General features: G+C 45.4%; 1 protein-coding gene across 1 annotated transcript in view; it reads right to left on the reverse strand.

Annotated features, from left to right (window-relative positions):
* ANKFN1 (ankyrin repeat and fibronectin type III domain containing 1) overlaps positions 1-20,251 on the reverse strand; it is a 168,621-nt gene that overhangs the window by 36,455 nt on the left and 111,915 nt on the right. The window contains exons 8-11 of the mRNA XM_015406849.1: positions 18,993-19,092; positions 15,491-15,623; positions 12,761-12,877; positions 691-906 (exon numbers count right to left, since the gene is read on the reverse strand). Of these exons, the coding sequence (XP_015262335.1) occupies positions 691-906; positions 12,761-12,877; positions 15,491-15,623; positions 18,993-19,092 (566 nt within the window). The remainder of the gene's footprint in view (positions 1-690; positions 907-12,760; positions 12,878-15,490; positions 15,624-18,992; positions 19,093-20,251) is intronic.

The following is a 20,251-nucleotide window of genomic DNA, read 5'->3' on the forward strand; positions in this document are numbered from 1 at the left end:
TATAGAGGTTCCCTTTTGTGACCATGACTAATAGCTACTGATGGACCTATTTAAGCAATTAAATTAATTAATTCCCTTTAAAAGCCATATATGATTGTGGGCATCACTACAACTACTGGTAGTGAATCCCTCGATATGAGCACCCATTGAGTAAAAAAAAAAAGTGACTTTCTTTTGCCTGTCCTGAACTAATTCCCCAACAACTTCATTGAGTACCCCTGAGTTCTAGTATTAAGGAAGAGGGAGAATAAAGTTCTCTCTGTACGCTTTCTCAGTACGTGAAACGGTGACATTTCCAGATAGAGAGTCACACCAATTTGTAGGAGGGAGCGATATTATGGCTGAAGTAGTCTGGGTCTTGAACAATTTGACTGGGGAGGATCCCATCCACAGACTGAAGAAGTCAAACAGTCCTACCATGCTCACAGTCATAAATAACAACTAATGCAGGGTTTGTCAAACTTAATTTCTTATTCTGAAAACAACCTTCCATTTTTTTAAAAAAAATCTGTCATGCCACAGATTAAAGAAAAATGTGGGGCAAACCAGTGGTGTGGAGCAACCAGTGCCTTCTTCCCTAGCTACAGCCTCAATAGTAGATTGTACTTGGCTTGGCTGATAATGAAGTTTCCAGGTCTCAACTGATTTATTTATTTTTCGCTATAGGGTATATAAAGACCAAATATATACCTGGATCGTGATGAGCAAGATGTCTAATGCCGTCGGCTCCTCTGGTGTTGAAAGGGATTTTCTCTGGCTTTGTAGCTTTGATATCTGCATCCATTTGCCATTGAAAAAAGAATAGAGAGTCTCCACTTCTCTTATGGTAACTATGATGATATTGCCATGCCGGTCCTTAATCGGTTCGTAATAGACTCGACCCAAGTTGTGTGTACCCAGCAGATTCTGTGTTGGGAGAAGGGGCAGGGGGAATCGAAGGAAAACAAAAACATTATTCCCTCATTTGCACAAGTAGTCGATGTACCGTTTTGCACCTATCTGGTGACCTAAGGGTGATGGTGGAAAGGAACAGTTCCCACTAGCTGCCATAGCAGCTGACCAGTTGCCTTCTACTGAATCAGACCTGTCAAGATCAGTATCTACTCAGATTTGTTGGAGCTCTCCAGAGACTAAGTGGAGATCTTTCATATTACCTACAATCTGACCCTTTTACTGATTGAAACTGGGACCTTCTGCATGCAAACCAGATGCTCTACCACTGAGCAATAGCTGCTACCCCAAAACATGTGCAGACCGCAAAATGGCACCCAGGATGGGCAAGAGTCCAGTGCACATGTGGTGGCCTTCACTGATCCCAGGATCATGTCAGTATCTATCACAGTAGCTAGGTAAAGAGTCCATAATCAGATCAGATGATGTATTAGGCATTTCATTTGCCAGCCTTATTTTACCAGCATATTTATGTTATTTTATCAGCAAACAAGCTCACAACAGTGTTACAGCTAACTGTCACTTCCTAAGATGTAAAGGTTCAGATTTAGCAGTCAGCAGATGGTGGGACACCTTAAACATTTGGGAGGCTCAAGGAGTAGCCCATGAAAACTAGATGAGGACAAAAAATGGGGATAGATTTTAACTGTTTTATATTTTAAACATTATTTATTGTATCTTTGTATTGTTTTTATTGGTGTTATTTTATATGCTGTTAGCCTCCCTGAGTCTCAATTTGGGGAGAGGGAGCGGAATATGAATTTGATAAATAAATAAATAAAAACATAGGAGCAGGGGGACAAGAGGGTGCCGAAGAAGAAGAAGAGATAGTTTTTATACCCCACTTCATTAACCAAAGGAGTCTCAGAGCGGCTTACAATCGCCTTTTCTTCCTCTCCCCACAACAGACACCCTGTAAGGTAGGTGGGGCTGAGTTGTGAGAGAACTGTGACTGACCCAAGGTCATGCAGCTGGCTTCATGTGGAAGAGTGAGGAATCAAACTTGGTTCTCCAAATTAGAGTCCACCGCTCTTAACCACTATACCACACAAAAATGATAATGAAAATTTTAACAGAAGAAGAAGAGATTATAAAGAGCACAAAGTGCTCAACAGTCAATGCCCCTATTAAATACTTGGGAATAAATGTGACTGGACAAAACTGTAATCTTTTAAAAAACTAACTACCAGAAAATTTGGTACAAGCAGATTTATTAAGATGGACGAAACTAAAAAAACCCATGGCTGGGAAGAATCTCTGCAATCAAAATGAATGTGCTGCCAAAACGAAACATTCAATGGCTGATATATTATCATTCTCAAGACTAAAGGAGATTGTGAGTATTGAAGGTGGAAGTCTAAGAGATACGACTGAATTTGAGCTGCTGATTATAGAACAAAAAGAGCATTTACTACTAGGGATGGGCACAAACCAGGAAAATTGAGGTTCATGGGGTCGCATGAACTTCCATGTACATTCCTGGTTAATGAACCAGTTTGTGGTTTGTGAGGTTTGGGGGAAGAGATCTTCCCTCCCTCCTTTCTGCTGGCAGAGGATCCCCAAGCCGGCCCCCCAAGTTGTCCCTTTGCTTGGATTGTATCAATGGCAACAATGTTTGCTTATGTTCCCTACTGTGATATGTTCAAAAAGTCTCTACTTTATGACCAGTTTGCTAATTTCTTCAGCAGCACACAGAATTTCATGTCCTCCCTTTGCCTTTTCCTGCCTTTGGTTTTCGTAATCCCATTCACCTAGGGCTACCTTTCTTGTCCCCTTCACCCAGCTGATATGTAATTTTTAGTAGCCAGCAGTGGGGAATTTTTCCCCTCACATTATCTTGGTGTACATATCACTCTTATTTATGTTTATTTGTGTTTGTTGCAATGAACTTTCATTTCTGTGTTACTCAAAATGGTGCAGGATAACACATGAACAGTAACCATGTTGTAGTGGTCTTTCTTTTAACAAGTGACATGTTGAACGATCAGTCTTAATTTAGGGTTAGGGCACAGTATTGCTAGTACGCCTGTGCAAATAAAAAAGGCGGGGGGAGGCAATCTGATGGCAGTAGGGTTGCCAGGTCCCTACCTGCTGCTGGCAGGGGGATGGAGCTTCCTTACCCAGATTTTCTGGTACCATAGAGTTTTTAGGCTGAGTGCTACAGCGTCCCCCTGGCAATGTGCCTGGTACAATCTGTCACCTCCAGGTGACGTCATGGTGCCAGGCATGTTGGCTTGATCCTGGCACTTTGGGGGCGGGGCTTCTCCCACTAGCTGGATCTGGGGCGGCGGATCAGGGCCCCCTAAAGTGGGCAAACCCTCACCCCCCCAGGAGAATGGCAAGACTAGATGGCAGGGATGACAACATTAGAGAAAAGGCTGCTTTGGAGGGTGGGACTATATGACGTTATACTCCAGTATAATGAGGTGGTTTGGTGTAGCGGTTAGGAATGCGGACTCTAATCTGGGAGAACCAGGTTTGATTCCCCACTCCTCCGCTTGCAGCTGCTGGTGTGACCTTGGGTCAGTTACAAGTTCTTTCAGAGCTGTTCTCTCATGAGCAGTTCTGTAAAGAGCTCTCTCAGCCCCACCCACCTCATAGGGTGTCTGTTGTGGGGAGGGGAAGGGAAAGGAGTTTGTAAGCCGCTCTGAGACTCCTCTGGGTAGTGAAAGGTGGGGGTATAAATCCAATCTCTCTTCTTCTTCCACTGATGTCCCTCCCCTCCCCAAACATTGCCCTTCCCAGGCTTCACCCCCAAATCTCTGGGGAGTTCCCATCCTGAAGCTGGCAACCCTAGGTAGAGGTGAGATTTGAAGCAGCAGCTTCCCTGGTCGCGTCTTAATCCCTCAGCCAATATGTTCTACCAGGTCCCGAGCATATGCTCTGCCACTGATCTTTTGGTCCTGTGACATAAAGATGGAAAGCAATGGAAATGCTCAGTTGACAAACAAGAATGCAAAGAAAAACCAGGCTGCAGATCAAGACACACTGAAACGGAGAGCAAAACTCCCATCGGTGGTAAGGGGGAATTTTCAGAGGAAAGAGAATCAATCAAGCCAATATGGAGATTACATGAAATGCCCCCCATGTATCCCTGACTTTGTTCTTCTAGAGAGGAATTTTGTTAGGAAAGCAGTGTAGAATGTGCAGGTATGGTTTACAAGGCCAGCCCACATGTTATCCTTGTCACAAAGCGCCACATGCACAGAAGCCTCTGCCCTGTCAATGCTGTCTTCCAAAACTGCAATAACATGTGCAGCTATCCAGATGCCTACTGAAACACTACCAAAATTCATTCCTGGAGTATCAGTAATTCATGAGCTGGATTTATGCACAAGCTAAATAAGCAGCAGTTTAGGGCCTTGAATTATGAGGGGACTCTAATTTTTTTTTAAATTACTAAAATTACTGAATTACCATTTTTGATAATGCAATAGGGTCTCTTCAACTCGGCATACCATGGTTGCTGAATGCATTAATCCTGCCTTCCAGGAATGTATTTGATAGCTCTAGTCTTTCTCCTCTGATGTAAGCCATTTTAAAACAAAGGAAAATCCAAATTACAAGGAGAATGGAAAAAATGTTCTTCATGAGGAGTTGTTTGAAAGCAAAATAATGTGCCAATGCCTTTGGAACAGAGGCAAAAACCCCGACATGTGTTTGACAAAAAATGACAAGTCTCAGAATCATTCCCAGCATAGAAAACAGTTTGGCAAAAATGACTGGAAACCTAAAGGGGTGGGAGGGACTTCCACATTGAGGACGTCTTAGTTTAGAGACAAAATACAAGTGGAAATACCATTCTCCTCTGCAATCACCTCTGAAAACAACTGGGAGTTGCACAACGGCCCTCTGGTCTTGTGCAGCTTCTGTTCATTCAAATGCGACTTCTGCAGGAAGACCAGGCTGGGCTGTGTCCCTATCCCAGAGAGGCCTCAGGCTGGCCACCACTGGACAGATGGGCTTTTGGTCTCATCCAGCAGGATTTCTCTTCTGCTCCGTTAATAAAGGCACCTCCTTATAAGGGCCAGCATACTGACTCCAGCAATCAGCTCCTGAAGAGATGCCCAGATGTCTCCAAGAAAAATCCCCAGCATTTTAAATATGCTCCTTACTTTGGACGTCCTCAAAAGATCTACAGTAAGCTGGTTCGGGTGGGAGTTGTTTAAAAGGGGGGGGGAACCCTGAATTGACAATGTGGCACATTGTGTATGTATGAAAGCAGAGGGGACCATACATTAACCTTCGTGACATTCTCATCTGATAGATAAAGCCACCCTGAGCAGACTTTATCTGTACATAACAGGCACTATTTACTTCAGAACGGCATTATTAAAATTGTTTATAAGCTGAGCGCTCCAGAACTGCCAGCACAGTGACTGCCATTTAGAAATGGCTTTAAGTAGCTATTTTCACTTGAGGCATCCCCCATACAAATGCACACAGTAGGTGTTCTGTATCCTTATGGGCCCTCCTCTTTTGCTGCCTGTAAAGACTCCCTAAGAGAGTCAAACAGTATACCCCCCCCAGCCGCTTTACCCTAAAAAGGCTGTAAGACAACCATCAGAAATCCATTTCTTTTACTCTAGGAAACTGCCCCCCCCCCATAACCCTACTGGCTCGTTATTCAGCCTTGTTGGGAACTGATGTCCAGATAAACTGAGGCATTAATTTCTAACATTATGGATGGCACATTTAGTAGAAAATGTTCAGCTTTATAACCAGCTTTATTTGAATGGTTCAATCCATTTATGCACAGGAGGTACACAGAGTCTTCCCACATTTGTCTCTGTTTCCGCAGTCCCTTCTGACAAGGGTTGCCAGCCCCCCCCCCCCGGAGGCAGGGGTCCCCCACTGCCAGGCCCCACTCCCCTGCAGCCAATCAAGTGGCCGGTGGGGGAATTTACCAGAAGGAAGAAAGAGGCCCAGGCCATGTAGCTGGCATTGCGCAGGAAATGATGTCTTCATGCCATTGACATCTGGGCAGCGCTCTGTTATTTGGGCAAAACCTCTATGGTAGAAGCCATTTCAACCCTAGAGATTTAGCCCAAATACCAGAGCATTGCATAAATGACACAGTGTGATGATGTTATTTCCTGTGCAAAACCAGCAACATGGCTTGGGCCTTCCTGTTTCTCCTAGTAAGTCCCCCCATCCTCTGCCGGTTGCCAGGAGGCACCTGACAACACTACTTCTGACCCATGGAAAGATCATTCTTGGGGTTATGGCCTTGGGATCTATGTGGAGGAACAGCTATGTGGGTCAGTAGGTGAGAATAAAGAGGGGAAAAGGGATGAAACGGATCCCTTTCCTCAGCAGAGCTATGCTTGTGGGAAAGCAAGGAATATAAGGTTCTTCACTGTGTGACGACAATAAGCTATATGTATTCACAAAAAATATTTTAAAACAATACAGCTATTTAAAAAGGCATCTTGTTAAACAGAGCTTCTGCCTGAAATGTTGAAGAGTTACTTCTAGAGTTATATGTAATTTCACACTCAAACATTGTGGTTGGCTCTGTCTTCTGCAGCAGCCATTTTGTGGTTGCACTCACCATCCTTTGTCAGAATTTCAAAGATGCCCACAGGGTCAAAAAGGTTTGGGACCCCTGTTTTAGAGTGTGGTACTGGCACATGTCCTGACCTGGATGGCCCAGGTTAGCCTGATCTCATCAGATCTCTGAAGCTAAGCAGGTTCGGCTCTCGTTAGTACTTGGATGGGAGATTACCAAGGAAGTCCAGGGTTGCTAGGCAGAGGCAGGCAATGACAAATCACCTGTGTTCCTCTCTTGCCTTGAAAACCCTATGGGGTTGCCATAAGTCAGCTGTGACTTGATGGAACCTTCCACACTACCACCATCAGGAAAGAATTATAGCTACCAAAACTAGAATCCTGATGTAAAATTATCCCCTAGCTAGTTTGGTGTAGCCAGTGTGGTGTAGTGGTTAAGTGTGCGGACTCTAATCTGGGAGAACCGGGTTTGATTCCCTGCTCCTCCACTTGCACCTGGCTGGATGAACTTGGGCAAGCCGTAGCTCTGATAAGAGCTGTTCTTGAAAAAAAGAGCAGTTTCTGTCAGAGCTCTCTCAGCCCCACCTACCTCACAGGGTGTCTGTTGTGGGGAGGGGAAGGGAAAGGAGTTTGTAAGCCGCTCTGAGACTCCTTTGGGTAGTGAAGGATGGGGTATAAATCCAATCTCTTCTTCTTCTCTTCCCTATTAAGATAAAAGTCAATGGAGTAGGGGAAAAGGTGGTGGGAGAAGAGCAGGCCAGGGAAGGGGAAGGGACAGCAGACATTTGCATGTTGTTGCTCTTTCTTGCACTTCTTCCAACCGAAGAGATTTTGGTAACCATATCAACAACTCTCCATGCTATAAAATCCTGCTACTAAATGCCAGGTCAGTCACAGGAAAAACAGCAGCCATCCAGGACTTAATCTCTCCCAACTGTGTCCCCTCTGGCCACAGTTAACCTCTCTCAACTGTGTCCTCTGGGGTACTCAGTGATATATCACTGAGGTCTAGAGGGTGGGGAGGCGGTGTTGCTATAGTTTATAAGGACCAGTTTTGAGGCTGTGGTACCTAATGCTGGGACTGATGGGATTGGGATTCTGTTGGTGTACCGCCCACACACTGCAAAACAGTTTCCCAGCATAAGCTGACAGACATAGTCTTGGGGTGGTTTTTAGAACCCCTCGGCTGGTTGTCGTGGGGGGGGGGGGGGGCTTCAATATTTGTGCTGAGGCTGTCTTGTCAGAAGCAGCACAGGAATTCATGGTCTCCATGACAACCATAGGTCTGTCTCAGGTAATAACTGGTTCTCCACATTGCACAAGTCACGCTCTTGAGCTGGTATTTTGTTCTGGGTGGGAGGGATGTGATTTGAGGGTAGAGGGATTGATTATGGCTCCTTTGTAATGGACAGATCATTATTTGCTCAGGTTTAGACCTACAGGGATAGCAAGACTCTGCAGCATGGAGGAGCTATTAAAATGATCTGTCTCTTGAGCCAGATGGATCCAAATGATCTGGTTGGTGTTCCTGTCAATGCCCTGGAACTTCTGGAATGAGGAATCTCTGGAATGAGGAGTTCTGGAATGAGGAAATGACCTGGGCAGTTGACACAAGTGCTCCCAGGCCCCCTCTCTCAATTGTTAGAGCCCAGGTAGACCCTTGGTTTACTGATGGGCTGTTGGCAATGAAAAGACAATGGAGATGGCTAGAGCGACATGTGGAGGAAGATTCAGGATGACTCTGATAAGACATGGGTAAAAGCTCACTTTAAAGCATACTCTGTGGTAGTGATATTGGCAAAGAGACAACATTTTCCCATCACCATTGCACCTGCACAGTGGAGCGGTTTGGTATGGTAAGAGCTGTTGGGATTTGGCCTGCAGGAGGAGATGAACTGCTTGGTGGCATACTGTGGCCTTTGCTGAGCACTTTGAAGATAAAATCTCTCACATCCATCCCAACTTGGACACTGCAGCAGCAGTGTCAGGATCAGATGGTGCCAGGCTGCTGACCTGCCAGTTGTTCAGAATACATTTCAGTTTATTAAGTCTGAGGATGCAGACAGATACCTTGGAGGTATGAGGCCTACTACTTGCTTGTATGACCCTTGCTTCTTAATCCCCTATGTCCTTTCATATCTACATGAAACTGCTGGGTGATGTCTTCTGGAGATTTGGACTGGGTTCTCACCAATATGTGGATGGCACTCAGCTCTATCTTGTGCTTCCGGCTGATCCCAGGGACACTGTGGACATTCTGAATTGGAGCCTGGAGTCAATTTTGGATGTGGGCTAATAAACTGAAGCTTAGTTCCAACAAGATGGAAATGCTACTGGTAAGCGGAAAGTCAGACCTAGAATTTAAGGAGTCACCTGTTCTGGATGGGGTTGCACTCCCTTTGAAGGAACAGATTGGTAGTCTGGGAGTACTCATGGTCCTAGGCCTACTCTTACCTATGACGGGTTAACCAGCTGAGATATTTCCTGAGCAGTAATGAGCTGGTCACTGTGGTATATGCTCTAGTTACATCTAGATTATATTACTGCAATGCACTCTACGGAGGGCTGCCCTAGAGAACTGTTCGAAAATTTCATTCAGCGCAGAATGTTGCCATTTTAGGATGTTGCCTGGAGTTGGTCATAGGGACCAAATCAGTCCAGTCTTGGTTCATCTCCACTGGGTCCCAATTTGTTTCCAGCTGCAATTCAAGGTTCTGGTGGTGATCTTTAAACCCCTATATGGTTTGGGACCAACAAAGCTGAAGGACTGCCTACTCAAACCCGTAGCTACCGTGGGGCCCATGGGGCCCACTCCCCATGGTTTTTATGGGCCCCTCCCCGATCCTCAACTCCCCCCCTCCCCCGGTCCCCTCACCCCCAATTGATTGCCACACAAACTGATCAGCCTGGGAGGACAGCAAACTAGGAACAAGTGCAAGGCAAGCGGGAAGGACCAGAAGGCATGCCAGAATTGCACCCCCCCCCCAAGAGGGGGTATTGATTTTGGGATATATAAAACCAGTTTGGAACAGAAAGGGTTAACTTGTGTGGGGCGAGGGAGAAAGTCGGCGGGAGGGGGCACTGACTTCCCAGAATCCCAGTGAAGGTTGTTAACAAGCTTCCAGGGACCTGCAAGCCTCCCCGGCCAGCTGCGAAGCATCAGCTCCTCTGGCCCGAACAGCCCAATACTTACTTAACCGAGAGCTCAGCCGCACCGACTTCCATGGGACTTGCTCCCCACCAGCGTCCAGGAGCCCAGGCCGAGTACCGTAGGTGGTGGCCAATGTAGCCGGCCACTCACCCGCAGTCTCTCTGCTCCTGCCTGGGGGCACCTCCCCCTCTCGCACAGCCCCCTGTCGGCTTCACAACCCCCCTGCAGGCTGCTTGGCACTCTGATGGCGCCAGTAGGTTCGGGTGACTTCTGCTGTGCTTCTCTCTCCCTGACCCCGCCAGCCTTCATGGCTTCAGGCTTCCCTCCCTGCCCCCTTGTAATCAGCAAGAATTCGGGGGTGGGTGGGGAGAGTGAGAGTTATAGATATTTGACACACACACACCCCACAGGCATAGTGCTGGTTTTCTGCAAAGGAGCGGATTGTGCCAGAAGCAGTATGGGAGGAGGAGGAGGGGGAAAGGGAGGGCACATTTGAAATCCCCCGTCTGCCCGCCCACCCCATTCAGTCCTTTGGTGCCATCGAGCCTTTCGCCTGCAGACGCATGCAACCCGGATCCCATTAAGAAATGAATGGACTGTCACCTTCAGCTGTTCTCGCCATCCCCGTCCCCCCCACCCCGCCGGCTTTTTCACTTCGGGAACACAAACCTGGGAACACAAAGCTTTCTCCCTTCCAAAAATCTTATTAACCAAGCCTTTATTTCTCCTGATGACAGGCCCCCCGAGAAAAACATGCCCCCCCCCGAGAAAAAAGTTGTTAGCTACAGGGCTGTGCCTACTCCCTTATGAATTTGCCTTACCAATATAGTAAACTTCAGAGACTCTACTTCAGGTGCCCCTGCCTTCTGAGATTAGACGGGTGGCAAGCCGGGAGTGACATCAAATCCCTGGAACTCTCTCCCCAGGGAGATTTGTCTGTCCCCTTTTGTTGCCATCATTCACCAGTGAGTGAAGAGTTTTCTGTTTTGTTTGGCATTCTGTCCTTCCTGGCCAGTGTTTAATTGTTGTTTTTATGGGGGGTTTATCGTTTTAATGATGTGTTGGGTTTTTAGGGGGTGTTGTGTTATAATGGTTTTAAAATGTGATTTTATTATGAATGTTTTAATTTGTTGGCTGTCTTGGTGGCCCTAGTAAGGGCAGAGAGGCAGGGCAGAGATTTTGTTATATAAACAAACAAACAAAAACCTTGTCCCATATGTTGACATCACCACATTGTCCATTGTCCAGCCCTGCTTCACTTTGCTGGTGCTTATTGATTAAATAAAACAATAAAAATGGCTAGAAAATACTAACTTGATGAGATTATACATATGATGGCATCAAGAAGATTACTTTTTTATTACGTGGTGTTTTATTCACGTATGGGAATGCCGTGCGCACATCAGCAAAACACTGCCCAGAAGGATTTCACTGCAGGATTGGATCCAATCATCTGTCAGTGAAAGGTGCTGACTGTTGAATAGCTTCCCTGCTTTCCTCCATCCCTCAGTACCCATTTCTGACCCTAGGAAAATTTGTAACCCAGGGTTGTGGGACCTGTGTGGATGAATAATGTAGACTAATAACTACATGGGTCAGTAGGTTGTAGTGGGGAGTAGGAAGGGGACAAAATTACTATTCCTGCCTCTTCCATCAGCATAGTTCTCCTGACGTAAGAGGAAGAAGGTAGTGAATTTGTCCCTTTCCTACTCTCCACTGCAACCCAATGACAAGCACTACTCTTACTTCATGTGGGTCGCATGACCCCAGGAATAAATGCTCCTAGGATCTGAAATGGTTATTGGTGGTGGGGAGGTGTGAGCAGGGAACATTTGAAATCCTTGCATGATCTTTGCACTGACTCCAACCCAAGTTGTTCTACACCTTAAAGAACTATGCTGCGGACAAAGAAGATAAAGGTAAGGATTTGTTACAATTTGCTCTGGGCTCCTTGGATAGGACGAGAAGGAATAAAAAAGCAATAACCAATAATAAAAGGAAAGATCCTTGTGGTACAAACTTTCTAATAACTTTGATCCTGATATGGACTAAATATACATGACTGAAGAGATGGGGGGCAGAAGAGGAGGAAAGGAGGGTAAGAAAGGCACATGATTATGGAATGTCTGCTGCACATCTATCATCTGTTCATTTCTCGCTCAGATTAAACACTCGGGATAGGTCTCTAATCCTCTGGAGACCTTGGGCTGTTTTTAATCCATCACAGTCCAGGCAGAGGCAGCAGACTCCTTCAGTCTTGGAAGCCAGAGAGCACCTTACACCCAGCTGTGACATCAAAGTGGGACAGGCTGCACAATCTGAGAGCACATCTGGCCCTCCTGAACAAAACAAGAAAATGCTCCAGAGGCCTTTGCATTGTCACTGGACTATTTGGGGCTATCCTTTTGGTTGGAGCAGGGCCTGTCGAGTGAAAAGATCAGATTCAGGCTAGCCTGGTACAGATGGCCCTCCCCTGCTCCCCGGTGCTTTCACTTACTGTGCAGTGGAGGGAGAGAAGAAGGTGTGAGCATGCTGGCCCCACCCCAACTCTACCTCCAAGAGATCTCCTGAATGCCTGCAAACTGAGAGGACGTGGTCATGCATACAACCCCTCCCCATGAACGGCTGCACAGCTTTAAGCAAGGTGCTCATCATGGGGAGGGTCAGGGTGTATGCATGCAACCGCTTCCTCTGGACAGCTGCACTCTGCAGATGATCAGGCAATGCTGAGGCAAGGGGCAGGGCCACCATGCTCATGCCTGCTCTTCCTCCCTGCATGGAGTACTGGACTACTCTCAGTTGGTTATCACTGACCTTTAGTTAAGTGTGTGCTCTCACCAGCCATGGGCGAATGGGTGATGGGAGTTCTCAATCTGTGCTCCTAGGGAAACAGCTGTTTATGTGCTGTGTCACTTTTCACTCCTCTGCTGCTGCTTTCTTCCAGCCTCAAGGTTTATTGATGACCTCTGGCTGGTGTGCTGGATCGTGCTGCTCAGTTCGTAGCGAATGATAATGCCTTCCCTCCTTTCTACAGAAGATAAACCAGTGGGAAGCACTGAAGTGGAAGACAGCTGGCAGCTCCTTCCCTCTGGGGCCATAAAGTTGCCAAAAGCCTGCTACTGAAAAATATTTGGTGTTATCACTAACCTGTAGCTGAGCTGTTGCAGCGAGCATCTTCTGCCTGGCTTGGAGTGCTGTGGATGAGGACATGGAGACAGACATGTTCTGCCTCAGCCACCTGATGTCATCCCACATGCAAGATAGCTGCAAAATAGAGGGCATGAGAGAGTGAATGAATGGATATGGCTTCCAAAAGTAGCTGTTGTTCATTTTCACATATATATGGGTTACGGTGTTGTGAGTGAGAGGTGTCGCATCCAACAACTATAAACAGCATGTGCTTCTCATAATCCATCTGTGCACCATCATGTAAAAATTATTCAAGTGTGCAGTCACCACATGGTAGGAGGATATAATTTTCAATCTGGCATCCACTACCTCTTACAGATATCTGCTAGACTATCACAATTCATTCTTCCTCTTTTACTATGAACTGTTACCTAATACCAAATGGAAATAGTTATAATGTTCTTTGGTAATAAAAGACTAACAAAGGTGCCTGTACCCTTATGGGGAATTCCCTCCCTGCAGAGAAGAAGAAAGGGGTATCTTCCTTAAATAAACCTTGGATTAACTAAATATGGCTTACAAAAACCATGAGACCAACAAAGTTTAATTCTGGGTATAAGCATTTGTATAAATTGTATAAAGTTTAATTCTGGGTATAAGCACATGAAAGCTTATGCCAGAATAAAACTTTGTGCGTGCACACAAAAATTTATACCCAGAATGCCATGCATGCACACAAAAGCTTATATCCAGAATTAAACTTCATTGGTCTTAAATGTGCCACTGGACTCAAACTTTGTTCTATTACTTCGGACGAACACGGGTACCCGCCAAAAGCTATGAGAAAAGTTTCTTTATAGAAGTAGTAATGGGGAGGGATAACTGTCACGAGCAGAGGACACATTTGTTCATTACTACAATAATAGCAAGCTTAATTGTTAAATGGAAAGTCGAATTTTGTTCATGATGTAACCCTCTTTCTTGGCCTCTGCCCTTGTCCTGAAGTACTTTTATTTATTTGAGAAGAAGAGGATGTTCTCTTTAGTACATTACTGCAATAGTCTTTGAGACCAGGGACCCTCTGAACATCAGACCCACTAATCTAAAGTATATGTCAGGAAGTCACATGACATCAGAGCCATGTGAGAAGAAGAAGGGAAACCAGAGGTAGAACTAGTGTCAAGCTTAGGACAGTGAGCAGTAGACTAAGACTGCCAGGGACAGGAAACACAAGCCAAGCAGCAGGAAGTTTACCATAGTGAGGAGCAAGCCAAGGGCCAAAGCCATAGAAGAAACTTCTTCACCACTGAGTGTCCTCACCTTACCATCCTGCTTCTTCTCTTGGTGTGCAAAAAGACAGAGGAGGGTGATGCCCTTGTTCTGTATGCAAGGCCGCTAGCAGCAGGTCCTTTCAAAAGAGTACAGAAACTAGGGTTGCCAGGTCTGGGTTGGAAAGTACCTGTAGACTTTGGGGGTGGATCCAGGAGAGGGTGGGGTTTGGGGAGGGAGGGGGCCTCAGCACGGTACAAGGCCATAGAGTCCACCCTTCAAAGCAGCCATTTTCTCCAGGGAAGCTGATCTCTGTCAGCTGGAGATCAGTTGTAAAAGCAGGAGATCTCCAGGCCCCACCTGGAGGCTGGCAAACCTAACAGAAACAATGGCCACTCTAGAGGGGCTCATGACCCACCAAGTGAGACTACATAACCCAACTGAGGGTCCCAACCCCCCATGGGTTCAATGTCCCTGCATTCCTGTATCTTTCATCAGGCCCCAAAAGACCTAGGCAGGTTTTAATCTCTACCAAAAAGAAATTAAAAAATCACTATCATTTCATCCCAGGCCAAAGTGACAGGTTTAATCTGAGCCAAATGGTCTCGACTTTGCTCACCCAAATCAGAACCTGATATACTGGCTTGGGCCTCAGGCCAGAGCACTTTCACACACTCTTATAAGATCATGGGCTAGATCCCAGTCAAAGACTTTACTGACGGAAGAAACAGGAAGGCTGATTTTGCCTCCACCCTGGAATTGACTTTCCTACAGTTGGAAGGGACTTCCAGAAGAAGGTGAAAGATCCATTAGTGCCTTCCACTGGCAGATTTGGGGATCCAACCTGTTGACCTCACCAGTGACACCCCTTGCCAAATTTGTGCCTTCCAGCAGCTAGCAATCCTAACTACAGCAGATTGAACATAGAAATCTAAGTCTGGTTTGGTCTTAACCATACAACCCTTGTAACTCCTTCCGTCTTTCAGTTCTTTCCTTCTTGCAGCTGTGCCTGGCTGTGTACTCAGCCTAGCAAAACAGACATGTCCAGCAATATCTTTCGGCAGGAAAGCACTATGTGCTTGTGGTGATCAGATTAGGACCAGAAAGTCCTGGGCTCAAACCCTCATTCAGCCATGGAAGCTGGGAGACCTTGAGCCACTCTCAGTCTAACTAACCTCACAGAGTTGTTGTAAGTATAAAAAGGAGGGCTGTGTACACTGCCCTGAGCTCCTCAGAGAAGGGACAGGATAAAAATGTAATAGAGAGATGTAACACTACCACCAACACCCCCAACTTCTGGCTCTGCCCTAACAGTTACACAATTTTCCAGGTAGGCTTTTCTTTGGATTTCTCATATGGCCTGATTCACAACAATGTGGCTGCTTGTGTATAGAGGAAACAAACTTTGTGTGCAGGCTCTGATACAGCCACCAGAGGAGGGATTCAGTCACATGGGGAAATGACAGGTTGCTACCATACCTTCGTGAACCAGAGAAAATCTTGCATAATGGAGCTGGTGTGAGAGTCATCAATTTCCACAATGGGGATCTGATCTTCATTGGTTACTAACATGTTGTCTTTGTAGTAAAAAATCACAGCTAAGTACAGCCCTCTGGAACCAAAAAAGGAGTCAGGAAACAGTTATTTAGAGGGGTGTTCTGGGAAGACCAGAGATTTTTGAACAGCCAAGCCAAAAGGGGTCATTGCCAGTCTAATCTGACTTTATAAATTACTGAAACAATAGAATTCAGTTTGTTGTACTAGAGAAGGAGAATCTTCCAGAAATTTCATTATTACTGAATAGCTTTGTAAAAATAGGTGCTTGACACTGCTTTGTCTGCTCAAATAAAAAACCCTAAGATGACTGGGTGGTTTTTTTAAAAAAATTCTACTGGATGAGTAGGAATACATGATTTGGATCTTTATGCCGTTAGCAATAAAACAGTAGCTGTTGTTTCTTTGAACTTTCTACCTTTCCTCACAGGCTTGTTAACAGAGGAACCTTTGAGTGGTTGTCATGGAACCTTTGTGCACTGCAGAGGATTCCAGATGTATTCTAGGGACAACACAGTTGACATAGAATTGCTTGGGTTGCCAACCTCCAGGTGGACCCTGGAGATCTTCCAGCCACAGAGATCTGTTCCCCTGGAAGTAATGTCTGTCCCTTTCCCAAACCCCACCCTCCTGAAGCTCCACCCCCAAAGCTTCAGGAATTTACTAACCAGTGTTAGCAACCATAGGAATTGCCAGATATATTGGGCCTTAAAGTTCATATGGCTTCAGTAATCCATTCGTAAAGAAGTCCCAACTTTTCACCCCCTTCACCTTTTCACTGTCAATGGAATTTCTTTTTCTTTTCTTGTAAAGAAGCCCCAACTTTTCACCTCCTGTTCCACTGTCAATGGAATTTCTTTTTCTTTTCTTTTCTTAACTCAGTAACAATACTCTTGCAGCCATAATGAGAGGAAAAGCTAGAACTGACTTCCATTGGGAACCTAATTATTTCAGTTTACAGTATAGCATTAAAAGGGCAGAAGAATATGAATATCTTAAGGAAACTAAATGACACTGAACATTCCCTCTGCAGCTACATATTGTAGGAGAAAAACCAGGAGTGGGCAGGCAGGATATTTTTCAGAAAAGCTTGACCCAAGAGCCTAATCTGCAATATGGGAATAATACTACTACTGGCCTACCTTATCAGGCTGTCACAAGGATTACTGCAATTATGTATGAGAAGTGTTTTGAACACTGAAATTCCTGCAGCAATGCTAAATATTACTACTTTCTTCTTGCTGCAGAGTCCTAATAAACTTCTCAGGGTTCCCCAGAACACAGTTTGAAGACCATTGACATAAACCCTGGGAGAAGGTGATTTAAAGCAATATGGTTCAGCATGAAGACCACCTGAATCAATGGGTTACTTTGGATTTGCATCAGAGCATCATTTTGTCCAACAGATCTTCAAAACTGTTTACATAAAATTCATTCCTTTTAAATATTTACATTTGCAATTAGTTACATACATTAATCAGTGGATTCAGTGAATTGAAAAACCCTCAGGGAGCTCTCTGGAAAGAACCAACCTCTTACGAAAACACAAAGAAGAAGAAAACAAACTGAACACTCTCGGTGATGAAAGAAGACATAATCCAGCCTGTGTAACTTTCATTCATGGAGACCAAGGCATCATGATGTAGAGGGAGTGAGGTTAAATTGGGTCAGAGAGGACAGCCAAAAATATTAAGGAGTCTCAAAGCTGGGTATGCTGGTAAACAAGCATTAAAATTGTTCTATACTTATTTTTAAAGCTAATTGACTTGTGACTATGAATAGTAGGGCAATAGAAGAACCAGCTCTTGGAAAGCATTTGCTGCTAGCTATTCTGTTTTACAGATTTCATTAAGAGTGAGGTCTTCACCAGGGGAAATTGGAAGGGTGAGTTTTCTAAGGAATACTGGCTACCTGGCTGTCTACCTATGAACAAATCCATGACATGCATTCAGGGGTCATTTCCTGCAGAAGCGCACAGGAGCGGAGCTCCGGCAGTAAAGAGCCCAGGGGGCAGGCACATGCAACAAGCCTCACCCCCTGCTCCCAGCTGCCCTCAGTCAGAGCAAGAAGCAGCCAGGTAAGCTGCAGAGCCCCCTCAGCCCCCACCGGTCCAAAACAGTCCAGGGGCACCTGTAAGACCAAGTTTTATTCAGGTACAAGCTCTTCCTCCTCTGCAAGGACAGATCTTCATGTCCCCCCCCAATACCTAGCAATCCAAAACAGTCCAGTGGAGCCTGAGCGGTGGGTGGTGCCTTCTGACACACTTCCGGTGATGTCAGAGGGTGCGGCATATGCAAATAAGTTATGCTAATGAGCCCCTGCACCTCTTTTTCTACGAAATGACCCCTGCATGCATTTATTAAAACTTTTAATTTAGCAGAGGCTCTGGGTGTTTCAGATAGTACGCCTTCTTCCCCATGAGCTTCCCTATCCCCAGAGTTCATCAGGAAAAGCCTTTTCCATCTGTCTAGTACATTGAGAGTTAAGCTGATGGCCACATAGAGCAGGGTACTATCTATGGTATACCTCGGAGGCCAGTCTCCCTCTTTGACAGAAGACCTTCCACCCCCTGCTGGCAGACAAAAATAGCTGGAGAAATTGGGGAGGGGATAACTGGCTTTGCCCGATGCCATAACATCACTTCCAGCATGACCTAGAAGTGACATAATTGTGTTGTGAGACACTCTAGCATTCACCCAAAGTTCTATGGTTAAACCATAGAGTTTTGTCTGAATGCTACAGAATCACTGGCAATGTGATGATGTCATTTCCAGGTTGCGTTGGAACTGATGTCACTGTCACTGGCAACATTGCTGCCAAGGCCCCTCATGCTGGGCGAGTCTCCTGCCAGTTTGCAGCCTCAGGCTGGCAACCCTATGTGGTACCATACTTGTAGAACTCTCTCCCTAGAAAAAAACAACAAGCATAGTCTGGGGGTGGTGGTGAGATTTTAGGAGGCTGACCAAGGCATTTTTGTTCTTCTATGCTTTGGACTGAGTTTAATAAAGCATGTGCCATTCTCTCTTTTTTAAAGTCAATGAGACTGCAAAGTACAAAGCTTTGAAGAAGTCATCCTCAAAGCCTTTTAATTAATAAATTATTTTAATAAAATGTAACTGAATTTTAAAATAAGTGTCAATTACGTTTGTACCCTTAAACTTTTTCAGCAGAACGTTGGGAATTGTGTGTGTGGGGGGGCAATTTATTGGAAGCCTCCTACGGTACAGATTCTTACTGTAAGGAAAAAAACTAGAGATTATTAAAAAGAAAGTGGAACATTCAGGAAAAGGACCTCAGATATCCTGGGCGGAGATGCTCTCCAACCACCAGCCACACACAGTTTCTGGGTTGAGACCTAGGGCTTTGTAAGGTAGAAACGTTTGGGAATTTCAGAGGCATAATTGGTGGTCTAGCGTATCAGACATACCGTTTCAAAGTCTTCACAAACTTGTTTGAAGAATGAAAGAGATGCTTCAGGCTTCTTGAGACAGACTGTTTACGACCCGCGTTCTGCAGTTTAGAACTCTCTGGAGAAAGAAAAAAGAAATAAGGGGGAGGTGGAACAAAAGAGACAGAAGAAGTGAAATGTGGTTTAACAGAAACACACAAAACATCTTTGCTGAGGCCATGATGGCTACCCCACTGGAATTATCATGCCAACAGCCCCCCTTCTAGATTTTACACTGATGAAAAAAGGGGAAGTCAAACAGGTATGGCTGCCAACATCCAGGTGGGGTCTGGAGCTCTCCCAAACTGATCTCCAGGATACAAAGATCAGGGCTGGGGTCACACTGGTGGTTTGGCGAGGTATGGTGGCACCTTAAATTGTACTGGTTCAAAGTGTAGCGGAGCATTTCATCCAGACCTTGTGACGAGTTACCTGCGCGGCCGTCCCATGGGGGAGCATCTACATTAATGTTTGCTTCAACTACAGGACAAGCTGTAAGGGTGGGTTTTATTTAAATGCAGACAGGTGGATACACTCATTCGCACATGCCCAAGCACCCCAAGCCCATCATTTTAAGCAATATTGACTATAGATCCTGCTAGCACTTTATATTATAATATAATTTTGTATGGTCCTAGAAGGTTTTATGATTGTATAACTTATTTATGTGTTTTATTTTCATGTAAGCTGCCCTGAGCTTACATGAAAATAAACAACTAAAAAAAACAAGTGGCGGAAATGGATCTGCAAGTTCAGATGTCCCTTCTGGGTTCCTTTCATTGCAGGAGAGTTCAGACATTGGAAAACCCAGAAGGAACTGTTAACAGTCCTTTAATACCTGACTTTCCCCGGTATCTGTTTATTATGGCTGCTGACGACTGCACACGGGAGGCAGATGTCCTCGTCTGGAGGGGCCCATTTATTCCGTTCAGGTAACGCCACTATAGTTCCACAAACTGGGCATATGACCACAGCCCAGGAGACAATGGCTGCTTTGGAGGATGAACTCTGTGGCATTATACCCTGCTGAGAAACCTCTGCTCATCACCACCACCCCTGGTCCCATGCCCAAAATTCTCCAGGACTTTTCCAAGCCAGAGTTGGCATCCCTACAAAACAGGCGATTTCTAGGGGAGGGGGTGCCATTTTCTCCCTGCAGGACTAACAGGAGCTTCAAAAGGAGGGAAAGGATGCAGAGAAAAAGGTATGACTCTGCTACCTTCCCACTGCCATTGCTT

The sequence above is a fragment of the Gekko japonicus genome, unplaced genomic scaffold, assembly GCF_001447785.1.
Source record: "Gekko japonicus isolate JY-2015 unplaced genomic scaffold, Gekko_japonicus_V1.1 scaffold962, whole genome shotgun sequence".
Classification (NCBI taxonomy): domain Eukaryota; kingdom Metazoa; phylum Chordata; class Lepidosauria; order Squamata; family Gekkonidae; genus Gekko; species Gekko japonicus.